The sequence below is a fragment of the Acartia tonsa genome, chromosome 1 (genome assembly GCF_053477335.1).
Source record: "Acartia tonsa isolate MP-2025a chromosome 1, ASM5347733v1, whole genome shotgun sequence".
Classification (NCBI taxonomy): Eukaryota; Metazoa; Arthropoda; class Copepoda; order Calanoida; family Acartiidae; genus Acartia; species Acartia tonsa.
Window position 1 is genome coordinate 31337148 of NC_137260.1, and position 23658 is coordinate 31360805.

A 23658-nucleotide genomic window follows, 5' to 3' on the forward strand; every position below is an offset into this window, starting at 1 on the left:
TGCATCAAGATCCATGACAGATCTATATAGGAAATAAACGTCTATAAATGAGCTCGAGTCTTCCAATAGTAGAGTGTTTAATACTCATAGTGCTCCAATAATCCATAATAAACTCTCATTGACCAAAGCAATAAGACCTTTATTCTATTTGTTTATGGAATGAATTAAGTTTTTTACTTCATGTTGCTATTTGAATTACATTGAAGTATTTAATCTTCATTTAATAAACAAAAAATATGCGTTCATAATATAGTAAATTTACGAAAACTGTATTTTAAAAGAATTCGATTGTGGCGACACTTCCTTCGTGTTCAAATATTAAAACTAAAATTTTAATCATATTAACCCTTTGGTGATGGTAATGTGAAAAAATATAATTTAAAAAATCTTTTTAAAATCAAATATTTATAATAAAGTATTGAATATTTAACTATTTCTTTTAGATAGTAATGGCGGGGGAGGAAAATTAATTTATTGAGAAATAGATAAATAGATAGAAAACTAGCCAATAGCAAGATAGTTATATCGAGCCAACTCTAGTATCATATAAACACTGCTTAGTATGAACAATAAAATCAAGATGAACGTACCCAACGTTTTAAGACCTAAGAAAGAAATTATGTGTTTTTCAAAACTTTGGGATGAGTAAAATTTCTACTCTATTGTCCACTCCCTTCCTGGTACTCAGGGATCTCAAGGGATGAAACAATGGAAAATTATTAATTGTAGCAACTCAAAATTGGGATATGACTTACTTTTAGGAGAAAAAACTTCGTGTTAGAAACCTTATACCAGTGAAGTTAACACAAGAAAGCTAATTTTTATTTCAGAAGTTAAGTTTAGCAGAAAATCAGACAGAACTGATTGACAGACCCAAAATGGAGCATAGAGTATTAGGCAGAATAATCTTTTAAACATAATTCATATATGAGCCAAGTTAAGCTATAGAATGTTCACTAAATACTGTTTTAAATCTTCAAAGAAGAAATGTTTACGCTGACAGACAAACTTCAATTTGCCAGTAAAAAAATAATATGTATTATGTCTGTTATTATTTTTTGCAAGAACACTTTTTCTTGACTGCTGAATGCAATTAAATGTGTAATGCAGGTGAATTCAACTTGTTCAAATTAATACCAAATTAACCCACCTTTTATCTAACTATTTGTTACATTTTTACAGTAGTTAGTAAAATTGCACAAATATTTATTTTTTATTGACATAGGAATGACAAAATTATAAAGAAAAGGGTACGTTGCACGAAATGCATTTGAACTTGAATTTAGTGAACTGTATATTCTTTCCTGTTCAAGGGTTTAAACTACATTTATAGGGGCATATATTTGAAAGAATTTCAATTTTCTACCAGGTAGTTTTAAAAATATCAAGACTTGAAAGTAATATTCTTGTGATAGATGCAATTTATATAGCTGGCTTATTTTCATTAAAAACAGCATGACGACTAGTTTGGTAATGTATAATTGTTTGTTATTTATTATAATATGTACAAAATTATACATGTTTGATGGTATGCTTTTAACTTATGTTTGGAATTATTTTTCGGAAATGCACTTCATGCAACTATCTCTTTACAAAATAAAATCTTATTTGAGTAAGAGACGGTTAAATGATTTATTTTGTATGTGATAATGGAGAAAACTATCAAAATCTGTCAAAGGTCAACCATCTTTCTCTAATAATAGCCGCAAATAATAGATTTACCCTGAAGAGTAGTAGGTTCCCCTGAGATCGTCAGAACAACTGACTTAAGGTGTAAATGCTTATTGAATCTTAATCTAAAATATAAGTCAAGTAAATTTAAGTTCTGTCATATCAAACAGACGAATAGATTTAAAGTTTAGCTACAAATACCTTTGAATGTTAAATTATAACATTAACATTGTCATAATCTTCAACCATATTTAAAAGTATAAAATATTATGAAAAAAAAACACATTTAGTGTTTTTTTTTACCGTTTTAAAATACACATTTTATATTCGTCACTGACAACCTGTATAAAAAATGTATTATAAGCTTGTCTCAAAGTTTGAGAAATAGTGATCTTTCTAGTATTTATAATAATCCCTTTGAAACAGGGAAAACTATCAGAAATTGTTTCAAAGTACATTCATACACATAACTGTGTTCTTTCTCTTCAAGGAGGTTTTATCATATTATCAAAATAGCTTAATATCTACCTAGGACGAACAAATAGCTTCCCTGAAAGTTATTTACGAATTTACCCTACAGGAAAAACAAACAAATTATTTGAGCTAATGTTAAAGAAGTGGCGTGCTTTTCCCTTCCTAACACCATAATTGTTTCACAAAACACTTTTGAATCCTTGTGTGTGTTACTCAATACAAAATTTAATAAGTACAAAATTCATTTTTATGGTTCACAATCCTTTGCAAAAAAATTGCATATCAAATTTTCCTTGTCAATTATATTTCGTAAGGTTTGAAAATATTTTTAAAATTCTTATCTTAAATAATTTCATTACATACATATATTTTAGATTTAATTAAAATAATATATATTATATACATATATACAGGGTGGGGCAAATAAGACCGGACAAACTTTAAACGGCCATAGCGCCAAAAATACTTGACCAATCAGGACGTTTGACCCCACTATAAAAAGCTTAGGTAGTTACCTTTTAGCATAGAAAAATCTTTGGACGAAGATGGGCTCGTACTCCGAGCTGGCCGCGCTTATGTTCAACAAGGCAGATTCGAAATGCGCCGGTGGAATAATCTGGATCCTTGACTAGGGCCCCCTAAATCGGATCTCAGCCCATCTGTAGATGAGGTAGAGTTATGCAACTGGCTGGGGATACTGTTAGATACATAAGTAAGACACTAGAAAAGACTAGAGCTCTCTATATAATGTGGCTTGGCAAAGTGAAACGTGGCAGATTTTAAGATGCAAAAAATTGTGTGAAATCATGAAAATTTCTCGGTTCTCGACGTTAGAGACCCATATGGAACTTAAAAACTCATTTTAGACTATGGATTGCGCTGACAACCCTAGCTAAATCTTCATGCCATTTCCAAAAAGGTAGAACGTCGTTTCAGCTTAATTGTGGTCTAAATAAGAGCCTCCGTGTCAAAGGTTAGCGTTAAAGTTGGGTGAATTTTGATCCTGCGGTTACTCACATTCCTAAGGAAATGGGGCCTCCCAGCAGCCCGATCTTAATTCAATGGACTTTTTGGCCTGGGGCTACTTTGAAGCATGCACCAATAGACGTGCCTATACAACAAAGACCTCCCTCATTGCCACCATCAAGGAGAAATTCGCCAGCTTGGACAGGGACATGGTGACCAGGGCCTGCGGGCGGTTCAGGGAGCGGGTGAAGGCAGTGATTGAGACTGGCGGCAATTTTATTGAATAATCTAATATTTATATACCTATTTTACTTGCCAGTTTTTAAAATTTAATAAAATCTGTAAAATTGACGATTCTATGTTCATTTGTTTAGAAGTTAGAATTTGTCCGGTCTTATTTGCCCCACCCTGTATATAGAATATGTAAATGATAAAAAGCCATTTATTTAGAAAGGGAGGAGTAGGTTGAGCTAAAAATTGTTGTGAGTTTTAAGTTAAAAAGAGTAGTAGAACGATAAAAATTTAAGTTAACTTTAACAAAAACATTTTGTCTATAGTTCTTTTCAATAAGAAATACACATATTTAGTGAATATTACCGTTCTACTACTATTTTTAAACCTTAAAACTCACACCTTTACGGATTTTTAGCGCAACCTACTCCTCCCTTTATAAAAAGCTAGAAGTCTACCAGACAGAAAAAAAGTTGCATGCTTGTTTGAAAATACATATACAGTTTAATTGGTTTCATTTCCTGTGTACTTGCAATTAGAACATTTACTTTTAAATTCAAATTATTTAATAAATAACTCCACCTATCTAATAGAGTGTTATTTCATTTATATTTTTTTCATCACTTTAATAGTTACAACCAAGATGATTTCAAACTATTATCTTAATGTCCATAATTTATCAAATTCTGCAGCTAGCATGTATTCGGAATGATTACTTGAAATAAAGGGTGGCATTAAGAAATACAGTGGTGTCTGGTGTTGATTTAAAGATGGCATCAGCTGCCAATGTATCAAAGAATCAGCTGCTACACCCCTAAAGGTCTCTAGTGGTTTTTGAGGTAGGGGGAGGAAAGATATAGGTCTACCCCCCCCCCCGCTTTAAATTGTACATAGTTTTAAAAAGAAAAAGTTTTGGCACCTTTATACGAAGGGAAGTCCAGTAAGTCATAGAATAGCGCCGCCTTACGCCACTTTATTTTTTGTATTTCTAGGGCGATTTCTATTAAGAGGATGGTGGTTCCCTCCCCCAAAATAGTTATAAAATTTCCCAGGACCTATAAGAAGGTACATCGTAAATGAGAACCAAAACATGTTCAGCGGTTATCTAGATCCTTTGGTACAGATAAACAGACAGACACACACATATCCTGTTACTACTGTGCTCTATTTAGAGTGTGATTAACTAATATTTACATTAGGTTTATAAAGTGCATTTATAATAACAAAATAATATTGGACAGTGGTTAAACAAAACTTTTTTATATTTAGAGTTTGTCCATCTTTTAAATTATTTTGAAATATTTGCATGGTTTCCTATCACACGATATTGCCTGTTAATACAAAAAAGATTGAAAACCTGCCACAATAGACAAAAAAAACTTATTACTTTGTATCATAGAATTTATTTGTTGAATGTTGTTATCCTTGTACTCCAAATACTGAAAAGAAATAAAGAATTGTCAAAATTTGAGTTACTAAGACACTATCTGCCGTTTTAAAGATTAAGAAAAATAAAAATAAAAAACAATAAACACTTTTTTTAAAAGGTAGGAATGATTATCATAGAGGAAGTTTAGTCTTAGGATCAAAAGGGATAAGAAGATAAATTAATATATACAACCAATTACAATAAACAATTTTACCTCTTCTGTAGATTAAAAATATTGATGATAAAGTTTTGACATTGGTGACTGAAGATCTTATATAAGTATCCGAATTTTGAAACCAGAGCGATTGAATTATTATTAAACTAGTATAATTTACATTCCAATATCCCCTCCCTCCCTGAACTTGTCTGAAATGATATGACATATATTTGTACATTAGAAATATAGCCACGCCTATGTAGATTTTAGAAATATAAATCTAGCTAGCGTTGTACTTTTCTAAAATTGTAATTTTCTGTTCTTATACATATTACCTTTTTTCTTCACCTCTAAAATGCATAAAATGCTGACTTTACTTTTATATAAGACAGGGATAACGTCACGAACAGGTATAACTATTTGTTTTTTTTCAATTGTGAAACCCCATATTTTTAATTTGAATAAAACGTGTTTCTAGCACCTGCAGCAGGCATTGTCCTTACTGATTTCTATACCTGCATCTTAATTATATAAACTGAACCTAATTTAAGCATAGCAAATACGTTCATTTATAATTAAAAAATCGAAAATTAAATAAAAAAAAACGAAAATTATATGATTTGCAATATAGTTTCCCTCCATATTAAATATTTTGGTCAGTTAATCATTTTTGTAAAGGATGGCAACGTTAGAAAAAGCTTACTAAATAATTCATAAATATTAATAATCACCAACGCTAATATTTATAATTCCTATCACAAAAAAAACTTCTTTAGATGTATAACTTAAATAATTATTGAATTGTACTGGGCATACTCACCTATTTATAACATTTAGCTTTAAATTATTACAGAAATCACCATGCAACATTTTTCAAATGCCTTGATTTACATTAGTACAACTCAAACCCAAATACATTACAAAATTTATAAAGTCTGTCCCTATATATATATTGTATATATACCCCAGTATTCTATGCATTTCTTTCAACATTAGCTAACACATCCCTAAATTTAATCTTTCAACTTTTTTTTCTCAAAATTTTAATGACAAAACCCAAAAATTCCTGAAAAGAGTAGCAAAATTTATCCAGCCACTTTACAACTTATAGTAGTGTTAATTCCTTTGAACTTTGAGATAATATACAACTTACTTTATCAATCCGTCTGTTCAAACCGCAATGCCGGTACAAGTTCCTATGAGAAATAGACTGAATTTTTAAACTTAAGCGCTGCTGAACAAACAAACTTTCGATTCTTCCAACACAAAGCAAAAACAAAGCCTAGGAAGTAGAATGAAAATCTGTTATGATGTAAATATTATCCGTTTCTTCTTCCAAGTTATTTGATTTTCAAAACTTATTTTACTTTGTTTTAATAGTGAATCAGCACACTAAAATTTTCATTTTGTGCATGAATCTTTGCTAAAACACATTTATATAAACTATAGGGTTATGATGTATTAAAACCAACCTAATCGATAACAAAATATTAATGAAACAAAAAAAATTGATAAAATGCTTTATCTTTGAATGAAAAATACATTAAACTTTTTGGAGAGAAAAAATAATATCTTGCAAGAAGGGGCAGATACGATTATTATTTTAAAAATACTTTTACACTTTCATTCTACATTCAAAACTACTGTGGTTTATGTTTTGTGTGGGGAGAACCCTAAAATTTATTTTAGCTTGAGCACAGTGTGATGAAGTAAATGTACCTTGTGTATTAAAAATATTCATACAGACTGTTTATCTTCCTTGTATAATTGAAAATTTGAAGAATAGTTGAGGAAAAGAAAAAAAAGATTTTTAAAGTCCAGCATCTCTACAACTATGTATATCCGCACTGAATGTTTGTTTTTCTTTTATAAAAAGATTTTCTATTGACCGCTACTTTAATGTTTTTAGCTGAATGTTACTAGCTCTATAACAGTAACCGTCACTTTGTAAAAGTATATTAACAAAAAAGAGATAATCGCAGTTGTTTATGAAAGATTTAGTTTTGATTTTTTTAGTATAGATTCCCATAAATATGGGTCTGAATATCTTATTGCATTCTCAGCCAATTGATTCTTAGCTGCCATTTGGTTGCCTTTCAGTTGGTGTTTATACAGTTGCTAGGCGCCTCAAGTGAAACCTTTTTTCTTACATGAATCGTCATGCAAATCGATATAAAAGAACAATTCTAATATGTATAAATTAACAATGAGAGCTGTCGTTACAGATTGATAGACCTAAGAAAAGCACTTTGATATAGAAAAGCTTTGCTTTTGAATATGAATTGAAGTGTCCCAGGAAAAAGATATATTTTAGTTTAAATGTCTTATGTTCATTTTTATTTATTCAAACCTGTAATATTTCATTTTAAATTATTTTAGAAAATTGTTTAAAATTCTAAACTAAATCCATGACGAAAAGAATATACTTTGCAAATATAAAACAAGGATAAAAACATTTCTTAATACTGAAGCAAAATAAAAATTATTTATGGACAAATGGAAAGGGTGTTTCAATTAGAGCACATGTTAAATAAACCTTTATATATATGTAGATATATGCATTTTGTAGCATAACCGGCTGTCTGACGTCCCATTTCAATATGTCATATATAATATGTAAGTCATATACTACAATTTTCACGAAAAGAATTTAGGCATCTATATTAGATAGAACCTGAGAAAATCACGTTCTATAAAAGTGTTTTAGACGGACAGGAAAATAGACATTAGCTAACTAGAAGATAAAATTACAGTAGCTAAGCAACTAAAGTAAAATCTTAGATTAACAGTTTTTAGAAGCTATTTTAAAAGAAAATTAACAGATTTTATTAAACTAGAGGCTAGTTTGTATGTTTTGGGAAATTTTAGCCCCTTTTAAGCTCTATAGAACACCTTTAATTTTGAATACCAGAATTTAAATAAATAAAACTTTTGTCTTTACATTATGTGTATTTACATTAAATTAATCAAACAACAAGTTATTACTCTAAGGGGCTAAAATTTCCCAAAACATTGAACAATTAGCTGCAGGCATGGGGCTTTCTGTAGAGGATTGGTTATTAGTTACACTTTTATCCACTAGGTTCACTCAACACAGTTTACTTCTAAATTCTTAATTCTTAATAGGACCTTTACAAATATGAGTTATTAATACAATTAAATTGCCTTATAATACAACTGAATTAAACTAAAATACACAGACTTTAAACTAAACTTAGATATAATTTGAGTTAACTAACACAAATAAATCTCTGATGTGTACTTACTTTCTAAAAGACAATTACTGTTTACTACTATTTAAAAGACAATTAAAATACTACTACTTTAAAGACAAATAATGAGATACTACTACTACTATTTAAACTGTTTTTAACCTATTTTTTTATCATATATCAAAAATATACTATGACACCAGTAGAATCAGACTGCAGAGCCCAAATTTGAATTAAGTCCCCAATAAACTTTTTTTGGGGGATTTAAAAATCAATTTTATATGTTGCTGTGATCATTTTGATGGAAGCAAAAGCATTTTTTAGTTTGGGGTTAAATTGTTTCTTACAGAACAATTTGATGTGATTCAGATAATATCAATACAATAATAAAAACTCTACTCTGTTCGATGCAAATAATTTTTTTCTAAAACAATAATTTATATAGAAGAAATTCAACATTAAAATAAAACATATTATTCTGAAGTCTGAACCAATTAGAAGTCTCGTTTCATTTCAGTTTTTTACAATTCAAAAAAGAGTGTTTTCACAAAGTGACTTATTTCCAATTTAGTTAAATAATTTTTATTTAATTAAAATGAAAAGAATGAAAACTATACACATAAAAGATACATGCTTTTTAAAAATATTTAAAAAAATAAGTTTGAATAATCTTATATTTTATCATATTTGTGTATGTGACAAAAAAAATCGTTGTATTGCGTAAACATTTGTTGTCATCTTTCACTATTTAACCCTTTACAGCCAATTTTTTTGTGTTTTAAATAAGTGATGGAAAACAAGCACGATAAAGTTAATTCATTGATATATTGTAAAGAATTAAGTTTTTAATGAATTAATTTAGATGAAATCAAAAGGCCTAATTTTACTCTATATCAGAATACTATATATATGAAGCAAAACACTCTAAAAGCTACGAATTTTACCCAAATAAAAAAAGACCTTTTGCTCTGATCAAAAAAGACCACAGCAACAGTAAAATTAATTTTTAAATCCCCTCAAAAAAGTTTATTGGGGACTTAATTCAAATTTAGGCTCTGCAGTTTAATTCTACTGGTGTAATAGTATATTTTTGATATATGTTTTAAAAATAGGTTAAAAACAGTTTAAAAAACAATGTGCTACTACTACAGAATCTGCTGTACACTGGCTTTTTATAACCTTCCTTGTTTACTTAGAAAACCGGTTTTTAAGAATGTACTTTTGTGAAAAATTCATTAAAAATTCGATTTTACTATTATCTTAAAAACAACGATTTTCTCTTTATTTTAAGCCAAAAAATATTTTTCTTAATAAAAATGTTGATTTTATAGGCATTTTTAAACTGTTTTTAAACTATTTTTAAAAGGTATATTAAAAATATACTTTGACATCTGTAGAATCATACTGCAAAGCCAAAAATGAGAACAATTGCCCACATCAATTTTTATTAGGATTTTAAAGTTTATTTTTTACTATGGATTAAATAATTTTTACTGAATCGTGATGTTTCTTCCCTTTGTAGGTAAAATACTCAGCTTTTAGAGTGTCTTGCTTCGTATGTTGTATGCTAGTATACAGTAAAGTTAGGTCTTTTGATTTTATCTATCAATACTAATTAAAAATTAATTCTTTACAATATATCAATGAATTAACATAAAAATGTTTCATGTTTATTATACATTAAAACACATAAAAATTGGCTGTAAAGGGTTAAATAAATTAAGATGACAACAAATGTTTATGCAATACAACAAATTTATTTTTGTCACATATACAAATATGATATAAAATAAGATTATTCAAACATATTTTTAAAAATATTTTTAAAAAGTATGTATCTTTTATGAGTAGGGTTTTCATTCTTTTCATTTTTATTAAATAAAATTATTTAACTACGTTTGAAATAAGTCACTTTGTGAAAACACTCTTTCGGAAATTCTAATTTCTAATTGGTTTAAATTCAGCATTATGTTTTTTATTGTATTATGTCAGATTTTTCAATGAAATTAATTGTTTTAGAAAAAAAATTATTTCCATTGAACAGAGTAATGTTTTTTTTTATTGTATCAGTATAAAGTGAATTATATAAAATTGTTCACTAAGTTACAATATTACACGAAGTAAAAAAAGACCCTTTGATCTGGTAAAAATGACCAGAGCAACAGTAAAAATTAATTTTTAAATCCCCCAAAAAAAGTTTATTGGGGACTTAATTCAAATTTGGGCTCTGCAGTCTGATTCTATAGGTGTCCTAGTATATTTTTGACCCCCCATTCAAAAATAGTTTAAAAACAGTTTAAACAGCGTACATTTTTTTTTCATAGAGTAATATTAAAGAGGAGTAATTCAATTTACTCAGTGTAAAAAGTCATTTCTTATCCAAAACACTGGCCAGAACCAGATGAGTAAATTGAATTACTGGTTGAAAACTTACTTACCTGATAATGTTGATTTGATCATAACTTTTCTTCGTAGGCACTCTATTTCTAAATTATCCAAAGCAATTTAAACACAAGTTCATAAGATCAATATTTTTGCTCTTAAAAATCAAATATTGATATAACTTATTTTCTTTTTACCTGATTAACTGAACATAATTTCTTTTTCCTTTACGATTAGACTATAGAATCATAACTTTGAGTATGAGCTTAAATGTTTTAACTAAAGAAAATTAAAACATTAATTTTCTGCTTTGAATGATTTGATCATTTAAGACTCAATCTTTACAAATACATAAATACATACAAATGTACAATACATATACTTATCAAAGTTATTGCAAAATAAGCAATCCATATAAGTATCAAGGTGATTGAAATATAGAATCACCATTGAAACTGTATTTTAAAAATATTTCAACACTTATAGATTATCAAAGCCATAGCGATTTAAGCACAGCATTTGCTATCTATCAATCTTTCAAAAACAAACACTAGACAAGCTTTGACGAAATATAAGTCAAGCATTGTTCTAATTACTTCACACAATAAACAAATATTAAACAAGCTTAGACGAGTTAAGTCCAGCATTGATCTAACTAAATTGTACAATGAATAAATATTAGATAAGTCTTGACAAGTTATAAGTCCAGCATTGATCTAATTATTCTGTACAATAAATAAACATTAGACAAGCTTTGACGAGTTATAAGTCAAGCATTGAGCTAATCTTAACATTGAATCTTATTCAATCACACTTTCCATGTACAAAGTACTATTGATACTCTAAATCCATACAATTAGATACATTGAGCTTAAATGGTACTGAAATTTTGGTTATAAAATTACATTTAAGCTAACACTCAGTAATTTAGACTTTGTTACTAAATGTAACAAGAAACTTTATATTTTATAATTAAAGTTTATTCTGTTTACTTATGAGTTACTCAGAACAATTAATTAATTTTTTTCACAATCAATCAAATTCATCCGTTTAGTCTAGCATGATCCATCATAATAAAGCTCCCCACATTTGAAGGTGGTGGTGTATCAGTAGGCTGTACAAAAGGTAGTTCAGGTGAATAGCAAACACTGCTGTTGACATAATTATCAACAGTAATGTTGGTAGCCGAAGCTACACTTGAATCTAGCTCCTCTATATTTTCCTTCTTATTAACATTAGTAATGATTAAATTAGATTTAATCTTATCAACAACAGCTCTATATTCATGGAGATTAGTTTCATTCTCTTGAAGATATTCTACAAATAAACTTCCATCTAAAGTTTCAGGTTGAGGTTCCACATTACTTCCAGTTTTTTCTTCTTGATCTGGAGTAAAAAAATCATCTAACAACTTGCCTGCTAGGCCATTTGAAAATATAAGATTTTCAATATCAACAGGTGATTGTGTTTTCTTTTCACCTGTTCTATCTATGCTTTCTAAATATGATAAACTAGTATAAACATTATTTGATAACAAATCAATACTTTCTTTGTTAACTTCAACAAGTAAATCATCCTCAATCTTTTCAATGTGAGGTTGCACTAATATGAAAATCTTCCAACTGCAGTAGTTCTAACCATTGTTGAACTATAAAGAATAATATGTTAAACAACTTAAAATTAACACATTCTTGTAAGAAATAATACTTTCTTCAGAATTTTTACTAATATTTTGACTAAAACCTTACAATTTCATAATAAATATAACAAACGAGGCAGTAAGCTAGTATTTATCAAGAAATCTCAAAACAAAGACAAAATATAGTTGCTTTAAAAAATTTTAAATGATTTTACTTAAAATAATGGCTAATTCTTTAGATTTCAGGCTCAAGAGATTGCTTTAAAATATGAATTATTTTAAAATATGCTTTAAATTAGTTAAATATCTACTTAATTTTATCATTTAGAACAATCTTACAAATTTACTTACCAATTAGCTGCAGGCATAGGGCTTTCTGTAGAAAATTGGTTACCAGTTGCACTTTTGTCAGCTGGGTTCACTTAAAGCAATTTACTTCTCAAATCTAAATTCTTTAAAGACCTTTACAAATATAAGTTATAAACACAATAAAATTAGTAGTGGAATAATTTGAAAATAAAAAGTGTCAAACGGGGCAGTTCAACAACCATTTATCATTTAAATAATAATATGTTGAGAACTGTCCCGTTTGACACTTTTTATTTTCAAATTATTCCACTACTAATTTTATTGTGTTTATAACTTATATTTGTAGTAGCACATTGTTTTTTAAGTAGTAGTAGTAGTATCTCATTATTTGTCTTTAAAGTAGTAGTATTTTAATTGTCTTTTAAATAGTAGTAAACAGTAATTGTCTTTTAGAAAGTAAGTACACATCAGAGATTTATTTGTGTTAGTTAACTCAAATTATATCTAAGTTTAGTTTAAAGTCTGTGTATTTTAGTTTAATTCAGTTGTATTATAAGGCAATTTAATTGTATTAATAACTCATATTTGTAAAGGTCCTATTAAGAATTAAGAATTTAGAAGTAAACTGTGTTGAGTGAACCTAGTGGATAAAAGTGTAACTAATAACCAATCCTCTACAGAAAGCCCCATGCCTGCAGCTAATTGGTAAGTAGAATTTTAACATTTAACAATTAGAGTATTTTTCTTCTGTGAACATTGAACAATAAGTAGATATTTAACTATTTAAAGCATATTTTTAGCTTAAGTCATTGTTTTAAAACAATTTATTGAGCCTGAAATCTAAAGAATTAGCTATTATTTTAAGTAAAATTGTGTTAACTTTTAAACGCACATGTATTTTGTTATTATTTTGTGATTTCTTCATAAATATTGGTGAACTGCTCCGTTTGCTATATTTATTAGGAAATTGTAGGGTTTTAGTCAAAATATTAGTCAAAAAGGTTATGGAAATATCATTTTAAATTGTTTAACATATTATTTGTTATAGTTCAACAATGGTTAGAACTACTGCAGTTGGAAGATATTCATCAAACCTACCTATTTTATTGTTGTTAAAAGTTTGTTATTGGATTAGTTTATTGTAAATACACATAATGTAAAGACAAAAGTTTTATTTATTTAAATTCTGGTGTTCAAAATTAAAGGTGTTCTATAGAGCTTAAAAGGGGCTAAAATTTCCCAAAACATTGTAGATTGTTCTGAAAAAAATCTAATGCATAATGCCCTATAAACATATAAACATGGGTTGTATGAAAATGCAGTTTATACTCTAAGTCTGCTGCAACTAGTGCATGTAAAATTAATGAGTAATTTCACCAAAGATGTAGGGGAAACATTTATTTACAAAATTTGTTAAGTGTTTGATTTGATTTTGTCCTCAAGATTTTGCCGAACAAACTACCCACTTCACCAACCCTCAACATGTTGCATATTATGTGGTTAGTGATTATTTTTTTTGTAAATATGAATTGTATGGATTTATTCCAATACCCTCTTGGTGAGAAGTCACTAATGGCTAAAGTTTAGGCCACGAGTATTGAATATGTTTCAAATCCTTTTTTGTAAAATTAGGCATTATTTTGACATAGTTGTTTTAACTAAAATATTAGTATTGGATCTGCTAAAAAAATTTTATTTATGAGGTGTTTACTGTATAATAGTATTTATTGTATTTAATGAGATAATGTTGCTATTATCATATTCAAAATAAATACAATAATAACCTTTAAAATATTTAAACACTAGTCTCTTATTGGACATAAAATGACATCCAATAAGAAAAAGGAATAAAAATATGGGAAAGAAAATTATTTTTTTTCAAAATTAATTCGAGGCATATTGGAATAATAAATATAGGGGAAAGAAAATTATTTTTTTTCAAATTTATTTCTCTTCATACTGGAATAAATATTATTTTTTTTTTAATTTTACTATCAACCAATAAGATATAGGCATGTTATCATAAAAATTTAAAAAACAATAATTTTTATTCCAACATTATCAAAATTAAAGTGTTATATTTTAAAATAAAGGAATTGATAAAGAAATAATAATTTTTTCCAAACTTTTACTACCTCATGCCTATTTCTTATTGGTCAACATCAGAATTTAAAAAGAATAAAAAATTTTCCAACATTTTCATAATTATAAAGTCTCATGTATTGAAAAAGGAATTAATAAAAAAAAATTTTTGTCCAAAATTTACTACATCATGCCTATTTCTTATTGGTTGACACCAGGATTTTAAAAAAAATAATATTTTTTCCAACATTTTCATAATTATACAATTTCATATTTTAAAGAAAGGAATTAATAAAAAAAATTTTATTCCAAACTTTTACTACATCATGCCTATTTCTTCTTGGTTGACGTCAGGATTGTTAAAAAAATAATATTTTTTCCAACATTACACAATTAGGAAATTTCTTATTTTGAAAAAGGAATTTATACAAAAGAAATAATTTCTATTCCTAACTTTTTCTATATTATGCCTATTTCTTATTGGTTGATTCTAGGATTAAAAAAACATAGTATTCCAACATTAAAAAAAGATGCAGCTAAATTATTTTGGGGTATATTTTTTGTTACAGACAAAGCCCAAGCTTTTTCTGAGGGGGGAGACCCCCCCTCAACCCCCCCTTCCCCTGAGGGGGGAAACCCCCCTCGACCCCCACCCTGACGCTCACAGAATCTTTTAAAACATTACACTTAAAACTAACAAAAGTTTAAACATTCAGGAAAACTCGAGTTATAGAGTAGGTTTGCCAAACAAAAATTTTATAAATACACAAATAAATTAAATTAACATTTATTTTAGGGTAAACATTTAACAAAATAGATATAAAATAACCAGTTGATTTCTTCATGTGTAATTTTGCAAGCAGACACCAAAATCGTTGCCACATCTCCAAGTGACTTTTACATAATCAATAACAGGCAGAATGGAAGGAAGCTAATTTTCCTAAAATATAACAATTATTTTGATAGGTTGGTAATAAAATCTATTTGTCTTTCTATTAAAGCATTAATCTTTGCAATTTTAAAATCACAAGTTTAATATTTATAGGACAATTATAACATGTCTAAGTATGTTAAAATTGATGTACATACCAACAGAAAGTCCGTCAGGCAGACACACGGACAGACAGACTTACGGACACAGATTTACAAACAGACAGATGTGGATAAACAGTTGAAGTGACATACAGACGAATGAACAAAGGGGCATTAATTATAGAGAAGCCAGATTTAACAAAACTTACCATGCAAACACTAGCAGCAAAAAATGGTAGATTCAAGTTTTCTGACAAGCCTAAAATATTTTATATAATTATATTTCTTATAAAAATATTGATAATAATAGCTGCGCCCCCAAGCTTCCATGTACAAAGAATGGACAGAAAAAAATGGCCTAAAACCATCCAAGGACCTATGTAAAGCTAAACTGAAAAAAAACATTCGGACCAGTAATTTCTGAGATCATAAGTATCAGACAAAAAACATTAATACTTTATGTAATAGTTCAAGACACTAATAAAGCTTCCCTGAAAAGTACAATCTAAGCGAACAAGCATTTTTTTAAGATAATTAGCTTCAGGCAAAAAATGTACTTTATATAATAAAATAACACTGAACAAAATACCTACGTTTTATCTGACATAACCTCCGCCTAAACCAATGTTCAAATGATTACTAAGTGTTTAAAAATATTGTCGTACATTAAATTAAAGAACTTTATAGGTCAGCTGAATCTTAGTTTCCGATTTTGTATGTGTCACCGTCATCCTATCTAAATATTTACTACTAGTTTAAAAAGCTTCAAACTTCTAAAAAAAATCAAAATTTAGTTTTCACAACTTAAGCTATTTTTACGTTTTATAAAATGGAGTTCCAATTAAAAAAAGGGAGGACTTATACTATGGGTGGGGGGGGGGCGTTGGTGATTAATAGAAGAACTATTATACCCCCCCCCCCCCCCTTTCCTTTCAGCTTTTCCCTTTGACCGGATTAGCTGATAATAGCTTTTGCAATAGTTAGGTTATCTGACGTACAACTTTGGAAATCAGGGAACAAACGGGTAATCAATTTTTAGTTGATCATTTTATTTGCAGAAAAAGGGGTAAATATAGAGATTTCAAACAATTAGCTAAAATGAAAAATTAAGTTATTTTTATAAAACAGAAAAATTTCATTGTTACAAATAGGACGGTATAAAAAATATATTTTTGAAGAAAATATTTATCTTTTGAAAAGAGAGAGGGGAAGAGATAGAAATAGCATGTGAGAGAGAAAAAAAGAATTAGATGAAGTGGGGGGGGGGGTAAATATATAAGTGAAAGAGAGAATGAGACGGGTGTATGGGGAGGGAGGGGAAAAGGAAACAGACAGAAAGAGAGAGAGGAGAGGGAAAGAAAGGCACAGAGAACCAATAAACGTACAGTATAATTAACCCTTGTGATATGTATTATTTCAGTTTTGAGTTTTTAAGACAGGGTTTAAATCCAACAAACCCAAGTATCATAATTTTAATAATATTTTTAATACAAGAAAGGTCATTTAAAATCATTTCATCAATATTAAGGTCAAGTGACAAAAATTTTAATTTCCACCTACTTCGCCCCCACAGGGGGGCAAAAGTAGACGGACAATTCAAATTTTTGATCACATGACCAAATTTGTTGAAATAATTTTAAAATCCTTTCTCGCATTCACAATATTACGAAAATATGATAAATAACTATTATGAAATTTGTATTGTCCTTGAGCAGCCTAGCATTTCATCTCTTTATTTCTGATTTGTATCCCTAGTATTTATGCATAGTGGGTAATTATGTATAAACCATCTCAAAACTTTTTACAAACAAATAAAACCATGCAAATATGCACACACATATATTTTTAGCAACATTGTTCTAACATTTGAGGTGTTAAAATTGTAAAATTATTTCAGACCGACTGCATTAAGATAATCATATACAAGCTTCATAAGGTTAAAGCGGCAAATTGTCCTGTGTTAAGCTGCATTTTTAAAATAATCAATTGCAGCTGCTGGATATTTGTATCAATAAGAAGCCGCTGCCACAAAAATGACTTACTTCCGAGCTCTCAATTCTTTGGATAACTTACACTTCAAGCGACTTTTCTCTTTTCGCATTTCTAGATAATCCACAATCGAGCCACCTTCTAAATTTGTCTGGGCCATGTCATGATGAATAGGACCAATGCAATTAGAAATATTTTAAAAAGATAAAAAGATGTAACTGATTTAACTGATTGTTTGTTAATGTTGGATCTCATATTATGTTGGAATTTATATATTATGAAAAAGAAAGAATTTAAAAAATCGTTATAAAGGTTTTCTTCGTGCTAAACATTTGATATATATTCATTGCTTATTGTTGTAGGTTTGTGAGTTAATTAAATATTGTTCCTTTTTTTGTTGAATGAATATTAAATAGTGTATCTGTGGATTGTTGTAAATAATGTAAAACTACTTCCATATCCATGTACGATAGAGAGAACTTTTGTGCTTCATAATAATATTAGTCTCTTAATTTAGCCCTTACAGTTTGCTTTACCTTTGTCACAGAGACGTGCATAAGGGAGGTGTATCCACAAACCCCGTAAACGCCACTATTTTAACTTTCTGTATTGTTTGCCATCTAGAAGAAAAATTATTCTGTTGGTTGGCCCAGAAAAATTTGGATCAAGGTGATGAAATAAATGGTTGGATAAATGAGAAAAGGATTAACTATATTACAGAGAAATAACATGCTATCACAAACTACAAGAACTTTAGAAAAATTATCAACATAATCAATAATCGATTCTTAATTTTTAAGAGAGGTAGATTAAAGTATGTGCCCCATTTGTATGTGTATCCTTTAAGATCTAGGAAATGGCTGGTGCAATCTGGTTCACTGTTACAAGATTATATTTCAGTCTCAGAAATGTGTAAGTCTATTTTTAATCAAAGAAAACTGAAAAAAGACAACCTTCATATCCCCCTTCTGCACATTTTTCCTCAGGAAAAAACCTTCTGTGGCATCCTTAATCCTGTTTAAAAACTCAGGGTAGAAAATTATCATTCCTGAAAATATTAGTAATTTGTAATCATCTTTTACATTTATTGAAGTACATAAAAATATTTTTCCTAAAAGATGACTATCCCTTTGGTTTAATAAAGATCTAAAAGAGATTAATTGAATTAGATGTACTGTACACCATGAACATATTTCTTTGTCACAAAAATACTGTTGCTTTTTTTCTGTTTCAAATAAATGTGCCGATAAGTTAACTTTTGAATGGGGTTATCTGGTAATAAAGGTTTAGTTTGGTTATAATTTCAATGTAAATATCAGGAAATTAGCATGAAGAAATCTTTTTAGCCATCAGAAACAATTGATCTTGAAAAATCAATAGGTATGATTTAATAATAAGATAACTTTAAAAAATTAAATGGAATTATGTTCTAATTCAAATTTAAATTTTATGTCATAGCGCTTATCAACAAACCAACTTCCTATAATCATCATAACTCATAATGCAGTTTGTTTGTTTCACTTCAATATTCCAGCCATTATTAACACATTTCTTTATTAGGTTGATGTAAGTGTTTAATTCTAAAAGAAAGTAGAATAAAGAATAAGAATTACAATTCATATTTTTTTTAATGTACTTGAAATATGTTATATTAGTAAAGTGAATGAAGAGAATAATTTATATTTTATAAAATACTATTGATAAGTCATCATAGGCCTTTTTATAAATGATAATCATTTAATCTTTTACTTTTATATAATGATATGAAGATTTAATTTCAGATTTAAATATAAAATCATAAAATGGGGGGTAAATGCTCCACATTTAAAAAAGAATTAAGAAGGGAAAACGAGGTATATTTTTATCTTGACTTATGCTGGCGAATTAAGTAAAATTTTGTTAAACGTTTGACTAATCATAAATATTTTCAAATCATCCTCTTTCTTACATTTACATTAAAATTTAATTTTGATAAAAAACTTAACGGGTTAAACAAAAAAAGTAGACAGCATGTAATTTTATTGTACAAAAAAATGACTTTGCATTTCTTTTAAAGAATGTAATCAACTGCTTTACGCATGTACCAAGTGTGGCCTTTAGACGGATTTGTTACTTTCTCACCATTCAAGACAAGAAGCAACTAAGGTTGGTTTCTTTTTGGTAAGTGTTTTATATACAATTCAAAGAAGTACAGCTACTCTTCAATTGACTTTTGTTTTAAATTCATGGGTTAAGAGTATATGAGAAGGTGTGCAAGAGTCATGTATATTTGGTTTCAGAAGTTATTTCTCTTGGACGTGTTAAAGTCCCCTTAGACTGCTCATTGTGGAATAATTTTATTCAAGCTCTTTTAATTATGCAATAAAAATATTGTACAATGATAAGGATTTTTACTTTTTTGCCAAAGAGTTACAGATTTAAATCAATGGTTTGACCTAATATGATAATACCAGATAATACATATTATATTAACTGACATCTCTATTGCTTTTCAGGTTTTTTCAAACAATGAACAAAGAGTTCAAAACAATGTTTAACACTTACACTATTCGTCATATTGGACCTCCAACACATCAAAATACACTTGAACATCTATCAAAAGCATTAGATCGACAAAATATAACTGAAATTAAGCTAAAGCTTCACTTTGCTATTGATGCAACTTGTGATATAAAAGAAAATATGCTGTCTAGGTTACAAAACAATGTTATCTCACTTGATCATCAAATAGATGACAATCAGAGAGAAAATTTTCTAATTTTAACATTAAAATTTTCTAACCTTGAAAGCATAACAATGAACCTTTATAAAGTAAGGAATAAAACAGTTGCAAAACATATCTGTGAAAATTTTATTTCAAAACACTATCAAACTATTCAACAAATGTCTATCAAAGGATTAAACTTAGAAGATGGTTCTGTTTTGTTATTGCCAACTTTGCCTCGTTTAAATGACTTACACCTTCAGAAAGTCCATGGCCTCAATGCATTAAGTTATATGAAATCTGGAGAAGATACCATAGAAAATTTAATTCTTGATCATGTTTCCATGAAAGAAAATTATATTAATAATTTATCGATGTCTAACCTAACAAAGCTAACTTTGATTGCAACTAGTGCAAAAGCTGGTTTAGCTATAATTGAAAAAGTATCCACCACAATTACACATCTGTACGTAAAGAATGTAGACTTTGACCAAGCTGACTGCAATGATCACTCTATCCCAAACCTAATCAATCTTAATCTACAGAATGTGAATGGAATATACTCCATGGAATTGATCAAAAAAGTTGAGGATACCATTTCAGAATTGACAATTGAAAAAATATCTTTTCAGGGAGCTGAAATAGAAAACTTGAAAATGCTAAAATTGAAAACTTTAAATTTTAGCAAGATAGATGGGAAAATTATTTCCGACTTTATTGAAGTCTCCAAGAATACTTTATCAGAGCTAAATATTAGTTACTGTAATGGTTTTCTGCCATCAAATGATCTTATGATTCCTAATCTGAAGAAAATTTGTGCAAGTAACATAGATAGTGAATTTGCTGAGAGTCTAAAAAGAGCAGCTATGTACAATGGCTGTAGATTTATTTTTAGAAATATTTATTGATGTATCAAAAGTTTTTCTTGTATACAATTTTAGAAGATAAGTATATCATTTATACCTATGCATTGCTGGAAGTGGACCTTAATATGGCAGACAAATTATGCTTTACTCATGAAAAAATGCTTTTATTCATATATTTTGTTACCTTTCTGAAATAAAAGTAAAATATTAAAATATTGTGATTTTATTGTGATAAAATTGTTAAAAATCACTATAAATTTATATATAATATTATATAATGAATCCTTTAGTTTTTTTCCGGGTATAAGATAATCAAGGATCTAGGGAAAGATCTATAAATAAAATTGATAGTTTAAAAAACACTTTTGTAGATTAATGGGCTTTATAAAAATGTATCCTTAATTTTTCTCTGTTGAAAAAAAATATGAGAAAAAAAACATTTATTTGCACTCTTTCACTTGCCCTTAACTCCAGACCAAACTAAGGAGCAACAAAGCATTTGTAGTTCATGCAAAAAAAATCAATTTGTAGTCAAAAGTTTGCATAAGATTAGTTGTTGTGTGACTGCACCCGTAGGCTTGCAAAGATATAGAATCATAGGAATTGGCCCTAGATACAATTTTAGTAATCATTATTTCCTAAATGTCTTTGAATTTAAGACGTAAAAAATTAACCAATGATAACTAGTTGTTTGTAGATAAATAGATTTTGATAGATTTCCGTCAAATTTATTGGGTTAAAAAAGTAAAAGTTACTATATCCTGTAACCAAAAAAGGATCATGACTGTTTTGAAGCATACTTTAAAAGGCGCAAAAGTTAATAAGAAAATGCGCAATTTTTTATAATATCAAGACAAGATAAGATACGGAGTTGCATCACACTTCAATTCTTTACATTTAGTAGTCAGGTTTCGCAAACAAATATAACATTATACTAGTGGGACAAAGTGACTCATAAATCAGCCATGTTACGTGAAAATTAGGAATTATCCATATCTTTTAAGGGTTTTCGTTCTCACTTCTCCTGTCATCTCCCTCATTTTTATGACGTCAAATGGCTGATTTTCGAGTCACTTTGTTCCACTACACATTATATAAATTTCTCTAGATTATTACGTTTTTTGACAGATGGAACTAGTGGCGTTCATAGGATTTTGCCACAAGGAATTCTTTTTAGAGGTTGAAAAATGGGAAAGGCAGGACTCACCAATTAAAATTTTTTAAAACCCATTTTGTACGCTTTCGTATTACCCTCTGAGTCTGAGGTGTTAAGTGCAATTAAAACCCCTGATCACAAATCTCATTTATCCTTGGTAAAAGTGCAAAACAATAGCAATGTGTTCGGGAATTGAAAATTAGAAAATAAATGTTGGTAAAAGTTTGAGGTTAGTTTCTGCAGTCTTTTTCTTTGTATTTCCCGGTGAGAACATCATGAGTGAGGGTGGGGGGGAGGGCCAGGGGCTGCCCTTCATTAATATTAGAACAGGAAAAATAGAACAAAATGTACTTTTTAGTCTCATTTGTAAATTTATCTTTCATTGTACTAATACTTTTTTTTTAACTATGGTCTTTCCTTTATAAATATACAAGTATTTCCTTATCTATCTTAAAAATATATTTAAGATATTATTAAATATTGGAAAGTTTTCTGTCTTCTTCTTCTATGTTATAAATGATCACTAGCGGCTGCACACATACCATGTAGGCTTTCTAAATGAAGGATGATCAGAGAGAGGAAGAAAAATAGACTAAAACCATTATGGAATCCATGAGAAACTTACCCATAGCAGAAAATTTTATCAGTTTAGGGGTTAGCGTGATTTTAACAACGATAAATGATACATTATTATTTTTTTTCTCTTTAAAAAGTTTTCACATCTATATTTTTATAGATTCACTACTTTTGAACATAATTGTACAATGTTTTTTTTTTTAAATGCACAATGCATAATAAGTACAAACAAAACAATACATTTAGTATTTTTTTGCATGGCACACGTTGAAATTTAAACAACATTTGATTCTGCTTTTTAAAGACTCACAAATGTGTACAACTCTTACCTAAAATATAAGTTTAGTTAAAAGCTATGATAAATTCAAGCTCACAACAAATGCCATAAACGCGTATCTTTTGTTAGGATAGCTTTTTCGTTAATTTAGGCATGTTAGAATTGTCCTATCGATTTCAAACTTTTTATAATGATTCCTGTAGTTGTTAGGTACGATTTAAAAAGCGTAGCAACTCTATAATCGTTACCAGAATGCCCGTACGTCCATTTTAAACATGTTGATTTTTTGACTTTTTTAACAACAATTTTTTATTTGATATAATTATCCGATTGAACTGATTTTTGGAGTACTGATTCCTGATACAATAAGGTACAATATTATAAGCGAAGCATCTCTATAATCAAGTCTTAAAAATGTCAGCATGTCCTTGAACAGAAATCTGTATTTAAGAAGTTTTGCAACAAATTTACGTATAATTTGACAAAACTTTTATATTTATATTTTG

General features: G+C 28.5%; 1 protein-coding gene and 2 long non-coding RNA genes across 3 annotated transcripts; 2 read left to right on the forward strand and 1 right to left on the reverse strand.

Annotated features, from left to right (window-relative positions):
- Window positions 1–12812: 12812 nt before the first annotated feature.
- On the forward strand, window positions 12813–13638 carry LOC145329530 (uncharacterized). The gene is made up of 2 exons (XR_013882954.1): window positions 12813–13175; window positions 13519–13638. It is a non-coding gene; the product is annotated as an uncharacterized LOC145329530 (long non-coding RNA).
- A 1685-nt stretch (window positions 13639–15323) lies between these two features.
- On the reverse strand, window positions 15324–16235 carry LOC145332826 (uncharacterized). The gene is made up of 3 exons (XR_013884331.1): window positions 16178–16235; window positions 15794–15843; window positions 15324–15492 (listed from the first exon to the last, which is right to left on the reverse strand). It is a non-coding gene; the product is annotated as an uncharacterized LOC145332826 (long non-coding RNA).
- A 3105-nt stretch (window positions 16236–19340) lies between these two features.
- LOC145332831 (uncharacterized) lies at window positions 19341–21290 on the forward strand. Its single transcript, XM_080177901.1, has 3 exons — window positions 19341–19426; window positions 19630–19733; window positions 20069–21290. The coding sequence occupies exons 1-3, from the start codon at window positions 19376–19378 to the stop codon at window positions 21183–21185; spliced, it is 1272 nt and encodes a 423-aa protein (XP_080034027.1). The 5' UTR covers window positions 19341–19375; the 3' UTR covers window positions 21186–21290.
- The last annotated feature ends 2368 nt before the right edge of the window (window positions 21291–23658 follow it).